The sequence below is a fragment of the Musa acuminata genome, chromosome BXJ3-8, assembly GCF_036884655.1.
Source record: "Musa acuminata AAA Group cultivar baxijiao chromosome BXJ3-8, Cavendish_Baxijiao_AAA, whole genome shotgun sequence".
Lineage (NCBI taxonomy): Eukaryota > Viridiplantae > Streptophyta > Magnoliopsida > Zingiberales > Musaceae > Musa > Musa acuminata.
This window is the reverse complement of record NC_088356.1, coordinates 48147089-48163121: the sequence shown is the minus strand read 5'-3', so window position 1 is coordinate 48163121 and position 16033 is coordinate 48147089. Positions and strand designations below refer to the sequence as shown.

General features: G+C 38.5%; 3 protein-coding genes across 4 annotated transcripts; all 3 read right to left on the bottom strand.

Annotated features, from left to right (window-relative positions):
* Positions 1-3: 3 nt before the first annotated feature.
* On the bottom strand, positions 4-7302 carry LOC135646052 (nuclear poly(A) polymerase 3-like). The gene is made up of 11 exons (XM_065165151.1): positions 6846-7302; positions 6667-6744; positions 6167-6274; positions 5969-6031; positions 5719-5880; positions 5150-5263; positions 3666-3728; positions 3267-3566; positions 1329-1499; positions 429-1213; positions 4-302 (listed from the first exon to the last, which is right to left on the bottom strand). Exons 1-10 carry the CDS (start codon positions 7128-7130, stop codon positions 821-823), a joined length of 1737 nt encoding a protein of 578 aa, XP_065021223.1. The 5' UTR covers positions 7131-7302; the 3' UTR covers positions 4-302; positions 429-820.
* A 1295-nt stretch (positions 7303-8597) lies between these two features.
* Positions 8598-9767, bottom strand: LOC135644420 (transcription factor MYB2-like). The gene is made up of 3 exons (XM_065161968.1): positions 9535-9767; positions 9316-9445; positions 8598-9229 (listed from the first exon to the last, which is right to left on the bottom strand). Exons 1-3 carry the CDS (start codon positions 9692-9694, stop codon positions 8710-8712), a joined length of 810 nt encoding a protein of 269 aa, XP_065018040.1. The 5' UTR covers positions 9695-9767; the 3' UTR covers positions 8598-8709.
* Positions 9768-12319: 2552 nt separating this feature from the next.
* LOC103995902 (Golgi apparatus membrane protein-like protein ECHIDNA) lies at positions 12320-15914 on the bottom strand. 2 transcript variants are annotated; one of them, XM_009416642.3, is made up of 6 exons: positions 15818-15914; positions 15433-15489; positions 15137-15340; positions 14974-15033; positions 13200-13326; positions 12320-12680 (listed from the first exon to the last, which is right to left on the bottom strand). In XM_009416642.3, exons 1-6 carry the CDS (start codon positions 15830-15832, stop codon positions 12592-12594), a joined length of 552 nt encoding a protein of 183 aa, XP_009414917.1. In that variant the 5' UTR covers positions 15833-15914; the 3' UTR covers positions 12320-12591. The 2 variants fall into 2 exon arrangements, with proteins under 2 accessions (XP_009414917.1, XP_009414916.1); XM_009416641.3 differs by lacking the exon at positions 15818-15914 and having other exon boundaries at positions 15433-15522.
* Positions 15915-16033: the final 119 nt, after the last annotated feature.

Here is a 16033-nt window from a genome sequence, read left to right as displayed (position 1 = left end):
AAATTGCAATAACAACAATGTCATTTACTACTTGAGTCAAAGCAGAAAACAAATTCACAACCAACACAGGTTTTGCCTTTTTCTATCTTGTATAATAAATACTACAAGATACAATTTAGTCAACTTCCAAGGCCAAGGCCATCTCCACAGATTATACAACCCTGTGGCTGGTCTCACCCTGCAATGCACATTGAACAATGTGAACCTTCAACCCAGTTTTACATCCAACCATAAAGTAGCTTCCTTTCACAGACGCCGTCGTCATTATGTGTGTCCTACATGTAATATTTCCCAGAAGATGGCTGCATGCAGTCATTATTGTGATGACATATGTTAATAGTTAGCAGAATGTTAAAGAGTCACAAGAATTATATAAACAACATCTGGAACTATTACAGTATGTCAAACACAAATCAATGGAAACCAACCTGTAATATTTGCGAGCACATGTGATAATTGAGAGAAAAGGTTGACATACACACACCCAGTTGGTTGCATCGCCAAGGTGCAGTTCTCCATTCAGTGCAACATGACCTTGTCTTATCATATGCCTAAACTTTTCACAAAATAATGTGTGATATAGAGAACATCACAAAATAATGTGTGATATAATGCCCAGGTGTCTTCCCCTTTCTTTACAAGCAAAACAATGGCAACAGGTAGACTGCTCTTCAAATCCCTTCACAAACACATTGAAGTTGTTCAACCAAACAACCCAGCGCAGAAACAAAAGTGTGAATGCAGAATCACTTCTTCCGGAGCTGCAATACACAATCTAATGCTGGTGCATCTTTGCCACACCATCGAGTGCTACGTAGTTCTAGCCAGCAGCAGCTCGGTGCTGTTCATTAGCCACATCATAACCCACAAAATCCTGTGGCAGATACTGTGAGTAAACTGGCTTCGGTAAGTAATTGTTATCTAATATCTTCCCACAAGGTTTTGACCCTTTTGCACTACCAGCATCAAGCCGCAAACTTTTGGGAAGCTGAGAGTATTGTACAATTGACAAAGCCAGCTTACAATGAGCATGGTTCTCATCAGCAAATTGATCTGTATTAATACTCTTCATGAAATCCTTTTTCAGAGAGCCAATATTTATGGTGTTCCCTTTGGGTGACAGACCCCAGTAGAATACAATGTTTGGCTCAGTTATATTGTGATCGACATTTTCTGTAGGATTCGGGTCGCAATATTCCTGTACCATCTCTAACTGAAGTCATCAAAGAAAGAAACAGGTTAAAATGACAAACAAAGAAAGCGAAAAAAAACTGAAGTCATCAAAGCGTCCAGGGGTTGTGAGAGAAAAATAAGTAAGCAATAAAAACCTTAAGTAGTAGACCACGGATGCGCGACTTCACCCATCCTACCCACTCTTGTAGTTCATCATCATTATCAGCAGTAAGCAAAATCTGCAGAAAGTGAGTGTGTTTGGTGGTATATGGATATGCTTCAAATAGATTATTCCACCTGAATTCCATCCTACCAGGATCCTGCAACTGAGAGCATATAAACTAATCTAATTAATCTAATTAATCAAAATTTGTACTTAAAGATGATTGATTATGAATGCCCTGAAATATTAAGATATCATCAGGAAATCGATGAGATGTGCCCATACGACAAGCAACTGTCATGTCACATGCAAGATTGCATGTGGAACCATACAAATAAAGGAATCAAACAACCAATTAGATTTTAAGCATATTACATACATTAAACCAAAACTCAAGTGTTCATGATGAGAGTACTACATAAAACTCTTTTACAACTAACCATAATTTATTAATGATAACCTTGAACATGTGTTAACAATCATCCCTGAACACATATAGCATCTTTTTACTCTACTTATATAGAACTGCAGTATTCAAAGTCCTAATACATCGTTAAAACTTTGATTCCAAAACTCAAATAGAGAGCAAAATATCCCACAAACAGGTAAAATGAGACTTAACATGGACCAACAAAAAGTTATTTAGCGTTGCAAAGGCTTTTTTGCCATGAAATCCAAGTAAAAAAGAAAAAAAAAACCGGTCAATTAGTTTAATGATATGATGTGATCAATTTAGCAGATGAAGTGAACAACTAAATGAAGATTCTCATGAAGCAAATCAACAACCTATGGTTACAGCATGTTCTTGAAAAACCATGAAATACGCCAATGTGAATTGTGGTATGCAGGAACTTAAAACTTCATATGAAAAAAAAAGAATAATTCTACTTTCAAATTAACCAAGAATACACATCGATATCCCCCAAGCAGCAAATGCATCATGACCAATACACAAGTTTAGGCCAACTGAAGGCACATTTGAGATTGTGCTGATACTTAGCAATCGTGGAAGAGATAAACCCATATTTCTTTATTTTTCTTCTGCCATGACAATGCTAATAGGAGTAGCTTGGGATGCCACATAGTCATGCAAAATCAACTGTCACATCACAACTCGATGATGTTCAAATTGTGTAGAATTAAGGATGTACCTAGTATACACATTAACAAACCCAGAGGAGTTTTCTAATTAAGTTAACCAATTTGGTATGAGAAGTAGTGAACCAACTTATGCTGAATGTTTGACTTTGTGGGGTAGTGCCAAGCCCAAGTTTCTAGATTCTACAACCTAGCCAAAGCCATGGGCTATTGCTGGGCTGAGGTTCGTTCTACCACATAAACTTGGCTCAAATGGAATTTCGGCCTAGTCAGCATGACTTGCTTTATTAGCAAGCCCCTTGTGGCCATCTTGACCCTATCTACAAGAGTAAAATGGATGTGTATTTTATCAAAAAGCACATTTGTCTCCTCAAGAATCAAGTGATAGCATTTATCATGCTCATAAAAGTTCTAACAAAACCAACAGTTCTTGTAATTATATTTATCTAATCTAGGTGAACTGATCGCTCACTTTTCTAGTTTCTTCTTTAAAAAACTGAAGATAACAAAATCTTAACTCTCAACATCAATCCCCATATCAAAAAAACTTGTGCGTCCCTGAAGATTCCATAAATCTTAGAACTCAAGAAAGCTATATTTAACATAATTAACACAAGTAACTCATGGGCTAAAGATAGATAAGGAATAAAAAGTGATCACAACATGAAAGAATTAATAGCAAAAACAGAACACTTCCTAAAAGCATGCAATATACACAAGGTTGGCATTAGCATATTGCATTCTTTAGTTTCCTGATCAAAAGTATACATAATTAAGCCAACAATTGTTAGATATGTAAAATTGAATTCACAGGCTAAAGAGAAACTCTTACCCTAGTCAAGACATATCCATGCTGGAATTCAGAAACAATTTTTTTGTAGGTGCTTCTCGTGATATTGGAGTGACACCATTCGAATGGGCTACAAGGCATCATAATAGGCATGACTGCGCGCCCATCAGGATGCCTATATGGTATTGATGGATCGTTTAAAACTACTGGCTCAGGCCAGGGCCATTTCGAAAATGTCTCAAAGAAAAGACATAAGAGAGCACTGGCACTAGCATTAGGGTATCTCTGACAAACATAAGCTGCAAGTATTGCCAAATGGATTCCTCCAAAGTAACCAAATAACTGCAGAGAAAACAAGGTAGAGAACTTACAAGTAGTACTTTAGACACAATAAATTGTCTAGAAGAATTTGCAGATAAAACAAAGTGGAAAAGATCATACATGGGAGTAGACACCACGCCTTCTTGCCCATAATTTAACACATCGTAACATGGACTGGAAGTTCTGTGCATCAAACTCACAAGAAAAGTTAATCCACAAAACAACATCTATATGAAAATGATAAAGCAGACATGCACAACAAGATAAGCATTCAAGGCTTCTAAACTGATCTATGTTTGTGGGAGCGTAATTTAGAAATTATAAATTTCTTCTTTTCTGAAAACATGTCAGGTAAGTTTTTGTTCTTTTTTGTGTGTGCCCACACATTTTTTGCCTCCAAGATTGATCATGTTCTATAACAATTCAAGCAAGGAATCACATACCAGTTGCTACTTGTATTTATTGATCTGAACCAAGGACCAATACCGAACCACACAGTTGGTACCAATCGGTAACCAAATTTTTATTATTTTTTTAGTGAAATCAGGTGGAATGGGCTGGTGTATAGCTTGGTATATCGGAACCCTACCAATTCAACCAGTTACCAAAATCGGGGTACCGAATCAAGATTTAAATCTTTCATTCAAGTATCGATGAGCATATCAACAAAAAAAAAAAGATATGTCTAGTTGAGAAACAAATAGATGAATAAATTGATAATATTATTGGACAAGTCTTCTGAAAACATTGTATTGAATGAAGTATTTACTAAATCAAAGTATTGTTAAAATAGCAAAAGTACCATTAAGTTTATGAAATAACTGTTACGCTGCTGCAGATCAGGCAGAAGGTCTGGATAATTATTTCGAGTTTGAAAATGTCCAAGATAAAAAATATTAATTATAAAAATATCTATGTAAATAAGGTATAAAAGCATGACCAGTCGGATCTTATTTTATGACAACCTAATGGTATTTGTTTTTCATTTATTCTTGCTTCTAATTCAATTTTCCTACAACCTCAATTCTCCCATCAGACTGATCCTGATATCATTTATTCCATATAGCTCTCTATATGGATATTTAAATTTTGAAGATATCCTGCTTTATATCCTAAAATGCCTAAGATATACAAGTAATAACAATTGTTGATGACAAAGATGTATCAGATAACCATACTTACCCAGTTCCAAGAATTCATTTGTGACAACAATACTCAGTATTTAAGAACACTGCAGGTTCATTCATTAACCAAAATATCATGTGTGATAAAAGGTTACCTGAACCAATTGAATGCCAGTTGGATGTTAACATGTTTTTCAGCTTCCAAATAAACCTTAGACTTTCAGCTCTTAGACTCATTGTTTATGCAAGTATTTATGAGACCCACACCCTAAAATCAGAATGGCCCTGATCCCCATTTGTCATAAAGTGAAAAGCACAATGCGGACGTAAGGACTCAACTAACACATGAATATATGTGCAGAAACTTCAAATTGCAAATATTATAAAACTGAATTAAAGAAGATTGATAAGAAATGGCCTAAAAAATGTTATAAGAAAGACTTTAACTTTTAAAAACTGGTCATTTTGAAACACAAGTACCTTCAAATTTGGCACTAACTGAAGGATGCGTTTATTAGCACGTACTCCAGAGAGGCTTCTCCAACTAGTATCATCAACTTGTGCCAACACGGAGGGATCAAAAACATTTACAGACTGCAATTTGAACAGTGGCGACCATTATTGAGGAGCTTTCAAAACAACAACTTCCACTTACTGTAATCAAAGTCCAGAAGCATAATGAATCCGTATACTTGATCATATTCTAAACATGTGTAACATTACATAGGATGGTAGACAAAAAATTGCATGATGTACACAACAATACATTTAAATTTGCACCCAATTTCGCAAGAAAATGTCCAGAATATTTGGATCATAATACTTAATAATATTTTAGCAATGTTAGATATTATGTAGAAAGGTAAACCTCATGTGCATGATTCAAACAACAATAGATAATTAAAACATCTTACAATTTTCTCAAGCAGTATCATGGATTGCTTAAACATGTGTAGGATTACAAACACCGGAAATTTTTAACTTGAAAATAACCCATGCAAACCAAAATGAGCAATTATGGATCTACTACAATAGTACAATATACATACTTCAGTAACAGAAATAGCTGGAATCCGAGCATATGGAAAATCAATGGAAATTCCATTGAATTTAAAGCGCATTAATGGAACTTTGGCACTCTTGACACAGTGAATTTCTGAAACTTGTGTCTGGCTCTCTAGCATTGAGTGCAGAATAATGAAAAAGTCCTCCTGCAATGCATACATGAGCATTTCAAAAACAATATCCCTTTCAAAACAAAGAAAAACAGCAAGCAATTGGACATGAGATATAACTAACTTCCAAAGTCGCAAAATAAGGACCAACACACAGTGCATCAATGTCAGATTCAGGTCCATGCACCTGAAGCAATGAAGCTTTTGTTAGGGAATTCCAAATGGTCAAGGACAAGAATCTAGAATGTTGTAAGGACAAAAGCTATGAAATTAGCAAATAATACACATTCTAACTTCTGGAGTCAATACCAACCATACTTACCCCTAAACCATATGAACCATATGTAAGAACAGTTGCACCTGCATCGGGAATTACATCCTTTGGCAGACGACACTGCCAAGCAACCTTCTTTATCCATGCCAGAACTATCTGTTAGTGGATGCAAGACCATCATGTTAACTTTCCTTGCATGAAAGCAATGTTATAGATAGGAAGGCTCTCATAACGAATGTGTTCAAGAAATATGTAATAGATAAAAACAAAGAACCAAAACCGACCAACACACCGGGACCTATTATATATCTAACCATAGAGTTCCTGTGTCTTAAAACATCACAACAATTAGGCTCAAAATTGAGATTCTTATGACCATGTTATACTCCAACAAACAACTCTATAATAGGAAAGGAGCACAACCGAATCTGACACCTATGACGACGACAAGAACAAAAACAACATGTTTAGTTTGATAAACTATCCATCACACGCTCGTCCCACGACAACTATTTTTCCAAAGAAGAGATATTGCAAAATCCTCAAACCTGTTTAAGCTGATCGATCGCAGTTTTCCTCTTCATCTCCTCTTCCGGAGATGGCTCAAGACCCTCTTGAGCCATAAACTGCAACAAAAAGAATTCACATAAAATAATATGAAACGAAATTAGGGCAAAATCAGGGACGAGTTAGAAAAGGAAAAAAGGCAACAGCAAGCGATCCGGACCTGAAGAAGGGATCGCGTCCTCTGCTCATCCATCTGCATCAAAAACGCGGGATTCAAGCGCAGGATCACAGGAGGGTAGGCGAGGCTGTGGTTCCTCGGGACCAGTACCGGGTTCTGAACGAAGACGGGGCCCTGATGGCCAGGGCGCGGGACGGCGCCGTGGGGCACCAGGTAAGCCACAGGCGGCGGCGGTGGAAGGATTAGGGTTCCGGGGTCGACCAGACAGACGGGCGGCGGGGGTGGCAGCACGGTGATCCTCCTCTCGCCGGGTAACGCATAGGCCATGAAACGGACGGTCGGGATCGGCGCCGGCGGGCAGCGGATGGCGATGATCGAAGGTGGCGAGTGAGGGCACGCGGACCAGGACGAGAGCGAACGAGAGCTGGAAAGCGAAGGAATGAAACGGAAAGCTCCGTAAAAAAGAATGAAGTAAAAGGAAGTGGTGGTGGTGGCGTTCGGGGAGGAGGTTTATATAGCGTGGGGTGGGGTTGGCTTGGGGCGGCAAGGATTTACGGGAATGCCAATCGTAGGGGACATTTGAATTCGTGGCCGCAGGTGGGATGGGCTCCAATCCCACATGGCGCGCAAGTACATGTACGCGGAGCTCAGGAAGTTTCCAGAGAGTTCAAGTTATATGGGCGGGCCCATCAAATGACCTTCCAGCCCAAATGACTGGACTTAGCCCGCCCATCAAGAACACAAGCTACGAACCGGACCGGATGGCACGTGCAAATTCGAGCCGGTGTCTTCCAAGCACGTGCACTCAGCAATGTTCACCAAATGGTACAAGAAATTATTACAAGTGCAATTGGCTGGAAATGTAGAGCATTAATTGGATCATCCAAAAAGAAAAGGAGCAATCCTCAAGCTTTTTTGAATACATTATGATGGGGGTAACCAATGATTGGGTTAGAAGTAGTAGTATGGCCCATAGTGAATGTATATAATATTATCCAATGTGAATGTGATGAACAAATCAAACTTAAAAAAAGTGCTTTTGTTGACATAGTGACATCAGTTTGGCATGCCAAGGTCAGTACTTTTGTGACATGTTCAACATTCTAGATAAGACTTCATTATTCAGTGACATGTGGAGGACTTTAGGAGTTTTAGAGGAAAATTAGCAGCCAAAACTTTCCTTGTTTACATTTTGACTAATTGGTGCAGAGTCATATCATCTAGAATCATAGTTTCAGTTTCCAAAGTGAGTCATTATATTATAATTTTGGGTTACTTCCAAGTCAAAGCCAGTCACTATGAAATTGATAGGTTTTTTGGCCATGGGCAGATTTAGTGAAAGTGCTCCTGTGACCAAAAAATGAAAAGCTCAGGAGAATAGGATGCAAGATTTTAATTGCAGAATACAAGTAGATAGCCTGCAAATTTGCAAGAACTACTTGCAGTTTTGCTCCATGAGAAGCACTATTGACATAAGCAGGCAAAAGAAAAGAAAGGAGATGGATGGATAGATAGGAAATGTAGAGAGTGTGGAAATAATTCCTTTGATGGCACAGTGAAATAGGATGGAGACCTCCACTTACCTTTGAAGAAGCTTCATTCCAAATCCAACAATCTGCATGTATTTAGTCTACTTTGAAAACTGTGGATTGTTTCTCTGTCTATCCCTCATCTGCTTGGTTGATATCAGAAACAATTTTGCTGTGTTTTCATCTGCTGTGCCACAGAAACAATTCTTTTTTACCTTTGAAGAAATTTAAAGTAATATATGAGATTTAGACATCCAAATTTAGGGAGAATAAACAGTCCATTAATCTGAAAGAATCAGATACAGTTCCTTAATTAGAGGAGAAAATGAGGGGAGGAATTAAGATTTCCCAACACATTCTTCTATCTTCCCTTTGCTTCATTCTCCTCGAACGTCTTCTATGCTCCACAAGCTCTCCTCCCATCCACACCCATCCAAATCCAGCGACCCCAAGTCATCAGCACAAACTCCAGGACTTGGCAGAGGCTGCGGCCAACAAGCAGTGAAGTCTGCTTCCTGAAACCAATCATCACTTCCATTCTCACATCCCTGCATGCTGTTGGCGAAGCAGTCGTCGGACTCTGAAGCTGACGAGAGCTGCAACTCGGAGTCGTCCGGGCTGGTCTTCGCTTGACCAAGCTCAACACTTCCCTCTGCGGGCCATTCGCGAGTCGATGGAGCTGCAACATTCTGATGCACGCAGGTGGCGGAGCTGCCGGAAGCCGCCCGGATCCTCTCGACCAGCCGAGGCATCCACAGGTACCTCATGACGTCCTTGAACTGCTTGCTGTTGACGTCGCACCGGAGATGCCTCGCGTGCTTTTGCACTCTCGTTCTCCAGTAGTTCTTGATCTCGTTGTCGGTCCGCCCCGGCAACCGCTGCGCTATCTTCGACCACCTACGAGACGATGGCGTGGGACTCTGTTCAGGGCTAAGCTGCAAGGAGAGCATCATCACCGAGAGATCTTCGTCGATATCACTCACCGGTTTCCCCAACGAGAGTGAAGCTCGAGGATGAGGAGTTGCTCTTCGGGAGTGATGTTACCGCGGCGGACATCCGGGCGGAGATAGTTCATCCATCGAAGCCGACAGCTCTTGCCCGTTCTTCTGAGACCTGTAACAGGACCAAGTATGATTACCAGATAAAGAACAGAGTGATTCACCATGATCGGAATGGATCAAGACAAAGCATGAATTGGCTACCTGCACAGCGGGCAAGTGAGTTCCACTTGCCCTCGCCATGGCTACCGATATAGTTCATCAGCACAAGATCTTCTTCCACAGTCCAGGGACCTTTTCTCAAGTCCATCTCGTGCTCCCTTGTTGGTGTGGCAGAGCAACGAGCCATTCCATTGAGCCCCATGAAGGAGAGCCTGAGAGAGAGAGAGAGAGAGAGAGAGAGAAAGAGAGAGAGAGAAGTGCTGAGAGCTTAAGAGATGGAATGAGTGGCATTGGGCATTTATAGAGGGTGGTGTGGAGTAACAAGACTAGTTTAAGCTCTCTAAAGCCTGAAGTAGAGGTTCATGATGAGATGAGAAGACTAACCCCGGTTTTGACCTGATGCCAAGAGCTGAGGATGAAACAAGATGGTCTTAGTTTGACTGACATGAACCACTGGTCCATCTCATTTTCTGTTCTTTTGCATACTGCTAAATGGCATGGGGTGGATTGCCACCTTCTTGTAGAACAAAACAAAATGGCTGCTTGCTACTCCTCATGGGGTTTGACAGTCTAGAAGCTGTGGCTAGTGAGAGTGTCAAAGTGGTGAGTTGGATATGTTTGACCCATGCACAGAGCTTGGACAAAGATGAAGAACATCCAAAGCAAACAAAATCAATGAGAGAACAGATACATGCGACTGATGCAACACTTCATGTTGCTTGAACTACTGGTTTGGCTACAAAGATGACTTCTTCTTCTTCTTTTATCTTCTGATGCATAGGTAGCTTTAGAGCCCTACAAATATTATGAAGGAGACCTAAAATCACTTTGACACTCTCACTACAACAGTTTCTCTTCCACAACTCTTTCAAGCAGCCAAGTATGCATTGAAACACTTCCTTTCTTATGCTTGGGGTCTGTCAATAGATCATCAGGGCCTAAAGTACATATGAAAGAGTCCATAACTCAAGCAAAGAAACAATTCACATGATAAGAAATTATGCAACTAATCCCTTTCAAAGATATACTCACATCGATTTGTTGATTGTCCAATTCTTGTCAACTTCAGAAGTTTAGCTACTCTAATTGTTCATAACAATTTCGAAACCTTATCGATACAGCGAAATCAGTTGAAGGACAACCTTTGTGTCTAATTTTTGTTCTCCAACAAGATGAATTCTAAGGAGAAAGAAGTGTGGCACCAAACATCTTAATCAGACTGCAAAGTTCAATTAATTTAACATCAACGTCATCAGATTAGTCTAAACATTCTAGAAGAGGCTTCTCTCTTCCTCTAATTCCTGAAATCTCTCCAAAAGTCCAAACATGGTCTTCCATGAAAGCTACACAATGCTTTCTTTGTTCACATGTAATGGTGGAGAGGACTTTTGAACTTTTCTATTGGAGGAAAACTATGAGACGATTGAGTAGAAATTGAGAAAAGAAGGTACATTTGATAGTGATTGATTCAAATGGAATCATCAACATTGCTATGAAGCGTCTTTGACCCTAACATCATCATGTAGATAATGCTTCTTTAATTCTACCTTTGCCAATAGTCTTTAGACTTCAAATGCATCGGCCACCAACTTGACAATTGCTGGATCATGACGAGGATGATTGATTTTAATCCAATAAACGTCATGTTCGGGTGATTAGTTTGAGTGTAAAATGTTCGGATCAAGCCAGCAAATTCCTTTTGGTATCGATTTCAACTTATGATTTGATATCAGCTTTTTTCTTCAGAGTTGCACTCTCCAGATTTCAAGTCAACATGGTAACATACCAAACATGAGTTAGGTGATGACCCTCTGGTGCTGCTTGAGAAGTACTGAATCAAGTGTTGTGGATTCTCAACTTCACAAGAAGAAGATTTTTCCTGGTCAGATAGATTTCAGTTTCTTGTACTGCATTTCAAATGAATCATTCTTGTTTTCCCAATGCTTTGGCTTACAGTTTATTTGACATGTTGAATATATACTGTAGCTTGGATGAGCAAGGAATTCGAACCAGACTGGCAGTAATGTGGTTATCATACTTCCAAGTTTCTTTGATGTTTATTTGACCTGTTGTTCATGGAATACATTGTATATTTTTACTGGTATATAAGTTAAGCTAATCTTTTTTAATCTCTTTTAATAGGCAAATGGAAAGAACAACAAAAACATAGAAATTTGTTTGGAATAGTTAAGAATCAAATTAAATTTTGTAGTGTTAAGCTTACAAAACACTTTTCCTTTCAGTTCTCTGACAAGTCTAGCATAGCTTAGAAAAGGGAAGACAAGCTTTTTTTAAGATGAGATAACATTTGCAAAAGGACTAAAACATGATATGATTGCTTAGTTAAGTCCTCATTAGAAAAAGAGATGCTAATAATGCAGGAGACCAAGATTTCCAAGATCCTTCTGATGCAGTTGCCTTAAACCACATACATACATATGTTGGACATAACCTATTACATATGCAATAATGAACTAACCAACTTGGATATTGTCTTTGCTAACCATGACACAATAACTAGAATGAATCTTTTGCTCTCTCTAACTCTCCTTCTTTGCTCATGCAAAAGCTCAGCTTTTGAGAAAGGAGAGATTTCTCTACTGAAGCATGTTATTGAAACAGTAGGCAAGAGTTATGACAAGCTCAGTAGTTTGATTAATGGAATCATAGTACTGAAGAAAGAGAAAGTGAAGTGTGGAAGAAGAGCTATCCTTCACATTTCCCACTACACCTTTGAATGAATGCACCTTATCGCTCCAAACCTTTAATTGCTAAGCAAACTCGACAAAGTTTGTAATGCAGACTCGACAAAGTTTCCCAGTCAAAATTATAATAATCTCATATATATATATTTTTCCTTCATCCTCAAAGGAGACAGTTGTAATGCAGACTCGACAAAGAAAATACCTCAGACAATGCAGGAAACTAAGATACAGACAGACGAAAGTTTGTTTATGTCTACAAAGTTTTTCTTTTTTCTTTTAGGGTGGGAAGACATCCCACAAAGTCAAAGAGAAAAAGAAGATGAAATTGCTTCTTCCCAAAAGTAAAAAACCACAGATATTAATTAACACCATATCCTCTCTTCATTTGCCCATCTCAGACAACACTGAATGCCGACTGTAATGAAGATGTGAATTGTGATGCAATAGTCTTGGTAGCAAATTGTTGGATCTGTTTCTTGGCATCTGGAACACAGAAGAGGAACAACTGAGGTAAAAGTCAAAAGAAAGCAAATAATTACTTTGTAGAATCCCTTGTTTAAGTTTCCCACGAAGAAAAACAGATTTCACATGTTTTAGAATAGGAAAGCAAAAAGGTTACTGTAGAAAAGAACAGAAATAGTAATATCTTTTATCCTGAAATCACGAGAAAATTAATGTGAATACTGAAAGACATACTCAAATGCTAATGAAGTTTGACTATGGCTCTTTGATGAAACTTCTCTTAAGAAATAAAAACATGTTTAGTCATTTCAATTTGGCAGCAATTTTGCAACATTTTATAACTCAAAATAACAAGGAGATAAATAAGCCAATGGAATGTTAAACTTATCGTCTAAGGTTTAACTCACCTAATGGGTTGTGCATCATAAAAAATCTCATGGCGACATCAAAGGCTACGTGTTTGAGCAATTTGGGTTCATAATCAAAAGCATGCTAGAAAAGACAATGGAATAATCAAATAGAATCACATAAAATATGTACCTTTACGACATTTAGTGAAGCCAACAATATTTGCAATGCTGAGGCTTAAACAAACTCCTACAACTAGTAGATAATCTGCCTGAAACCTTATAAGTGAGAATACCCCAAGGAAAATCCAAGAAACAGCCTGCATTTCATGAATTTAGGAAAATTAAAAAATTCAACTTAATAATAAATCAATAATTTAACTTCTGCATATCAATTAATGTATATGATTTAACTTCTGAAAATCAATTAATGTATAATATATCAATGATTTAACTATTACTAATCAATTAACGTATCTTTTATAGCTATGCAGATACTGATTGAGAGAAAACAACTGAAGGTTTAGTAATAGAGAGAAAACAGTGAAAACAACAATGACAGTGAGAAAAGAATGCTGAAATATTAAATCGAACCATGCCTTCCCAGATGGAAAAGTGAATAAATAGGGTAGAGTAAATTGTACAAGCAGAATAACTTTGAAAGGTAGCAAAACTATGGATATACACATCACCTGTCTGAAAAATACACGTGGATATCCATGACAGGTGATTCTAAGATATTCTGAACGTACTCATTTCCCTGAATGGAGAGGCTGGAGGCTTACCGATCAGCGATAGAAATTCATTTAAGATTGTTGGCAGGTTTTGAAATACTGGTTGGACCAGAACATACAGACTGATATCCAGCAGTTTGACCAAGAATCAACACTGGACCATACAATGTACCAACTGGTGTACAAATTTTTTTTTCAATGAAAGCAGGCAGTATAGGTTATAATTCGACCCAGTATAACAGTACCATACCAGTCTGATGAGGTGTTGAAAGCGGTATCAAACTGAGATTTTAATCGTTAATGATTAGTTTGAATTTTATCTAGGATTTAACTTAGATTTGACGTAATATCAAGTTCATAGAATTTTGGTTCTGATTTTAATTGGTTATGGGCTATATTAACCAGCTTATTTGAAGATGATCTAACCCATTGTTTGCTGCTTCTTTTTAGTTATAATGGACTGCTGGAGTGATTCAGTGATCCTTGCTGCAGTAATTTATTAGCTGTTTTGAAGGCAACTTACAGTCAAACCTGAAAGGAAATGATCCTAGGACATGCTACCATCATTCCAGACATCTTATCACTGGTGTTCCATCTTGCTACAGCCTTTTCACATGCTCGTTCAAGACATATCAGTCCTCTTCTTAACTGAAATCTGTTCCACAGCAAGTGATCTAAATTTTTTCTACCATAATACTATGGGGAAGAGCATCTACGGTCAGAAAGAACATATATTACTATAAATGTTTTGTGATTTGAATATAGAGACACATGACTATTTTTCTTCTTAGTTTCCAACCTTTTTTTCCACACTTATGTTTAGACTAAGCCATAGATAGTCAGTCACATGCTTTCATATGTGTCTCTGCACCATTAAAGCCTATGTATAAAGATGAACATCTGTGTTCTCTGAATCAATAAATAATAGTCAAGCAAAGATGTTGACAGTAGTGTATAACATGGATGTAAAGCAAGCATGCCCAATCCTTGTAATGAGAGTGGAACATATTCTTAGACTGTTCATCAATTGTTAGATTTCTAGTTCCTAAAACTCTTCTATAAAGCTAGAAGATTCGATCGCAAATAGTACCTGTTTAGCATTCATAAGAACATGTGACTAAGAAATGATGGAAACTACAAACCAACATAAAAAACATGATAGCTATATTCCCAGTCAAAGATTGATCATAATCAAGAGATCTGTCTTAATAGCATGAACTAGAGATGGCGTACCGTGAGATAAAGAGTCCACCAAAAAAGCCACGAATCCTTCTTATTCATACGCGCAAGAGACTGGGAAAAATAGAGAATCAGAAGCAAAAGAGATGGAATTCACATCGTACCCGGTAAATTGATCTACCAAACAAACCTAAAGATAAGTAGAGAAGGTGAGAACCTCCTGATCCAGGCATTGGAACTTCCACACGCTCTCTCCTTGCTCATCAATCTCATTCCACCACCTCAGCCCAACCAAAATCCTACCACTGACATTCTTGACGACCCAGAAATCGAGAGCCGCAAGGAAGACGGTGACCACAAATATGATCACAAAACTACTAACAAAGAGCGCCGAGAGTACGTAGAAAGCCAGAGCTGCAGCCTATCAACAAACATCAAAGCTACACAAATTACAACTTGGATCTGACAAAACCCCAGGAACAAAATAGAAGTATACGACGCCCAAGAACACACCTTGAAGAGAACATGGAAGAAGCAAGTTCTAGGATTCGCATAATTCTCCCCCGAAGGCTGCAAACAGAAACACATGTCACAGAACAATATCAAGCAGCAATCAAAAGGAGCCGAAATGAACCAAAATCTACGGCACAAGAGACGAGATCTATGGACAAGAATCCAACTTGTCTTTCTCAATTAAGCGTAGAGAAAGATCTCGTCTTTATTCACCGGCACTCCAAGAGAGCAAAAAACCCTTGGAAGATCTGACACGAAAATAACAGATTGGGGAATGCCAGTGGCGGCATGGAGACTGCGAATTGGTGACATCCATTGACGACAGAGACTGAGAGGATGGGAGGGACGCGATTAGGGTTCTTCGTTGGTGGGAGAGAGGGATCACCTGCACCCGATCCATCTCGTTCCTTCCGCGAGCAGCTGCGAGGGGTTTCTTAACCGGTAAGAAGGCTCCCTACTGGACTCCCGCATTTCTATTCTTGCAGCCTTTAAAATGACCCAATTGCCCTTTATCGTTTCCTTTAGTACATTCGTATCCTCCATATAAAATCCATAATCCATATATTAATGTAATATATTATCATATTATGACAGGTGGATA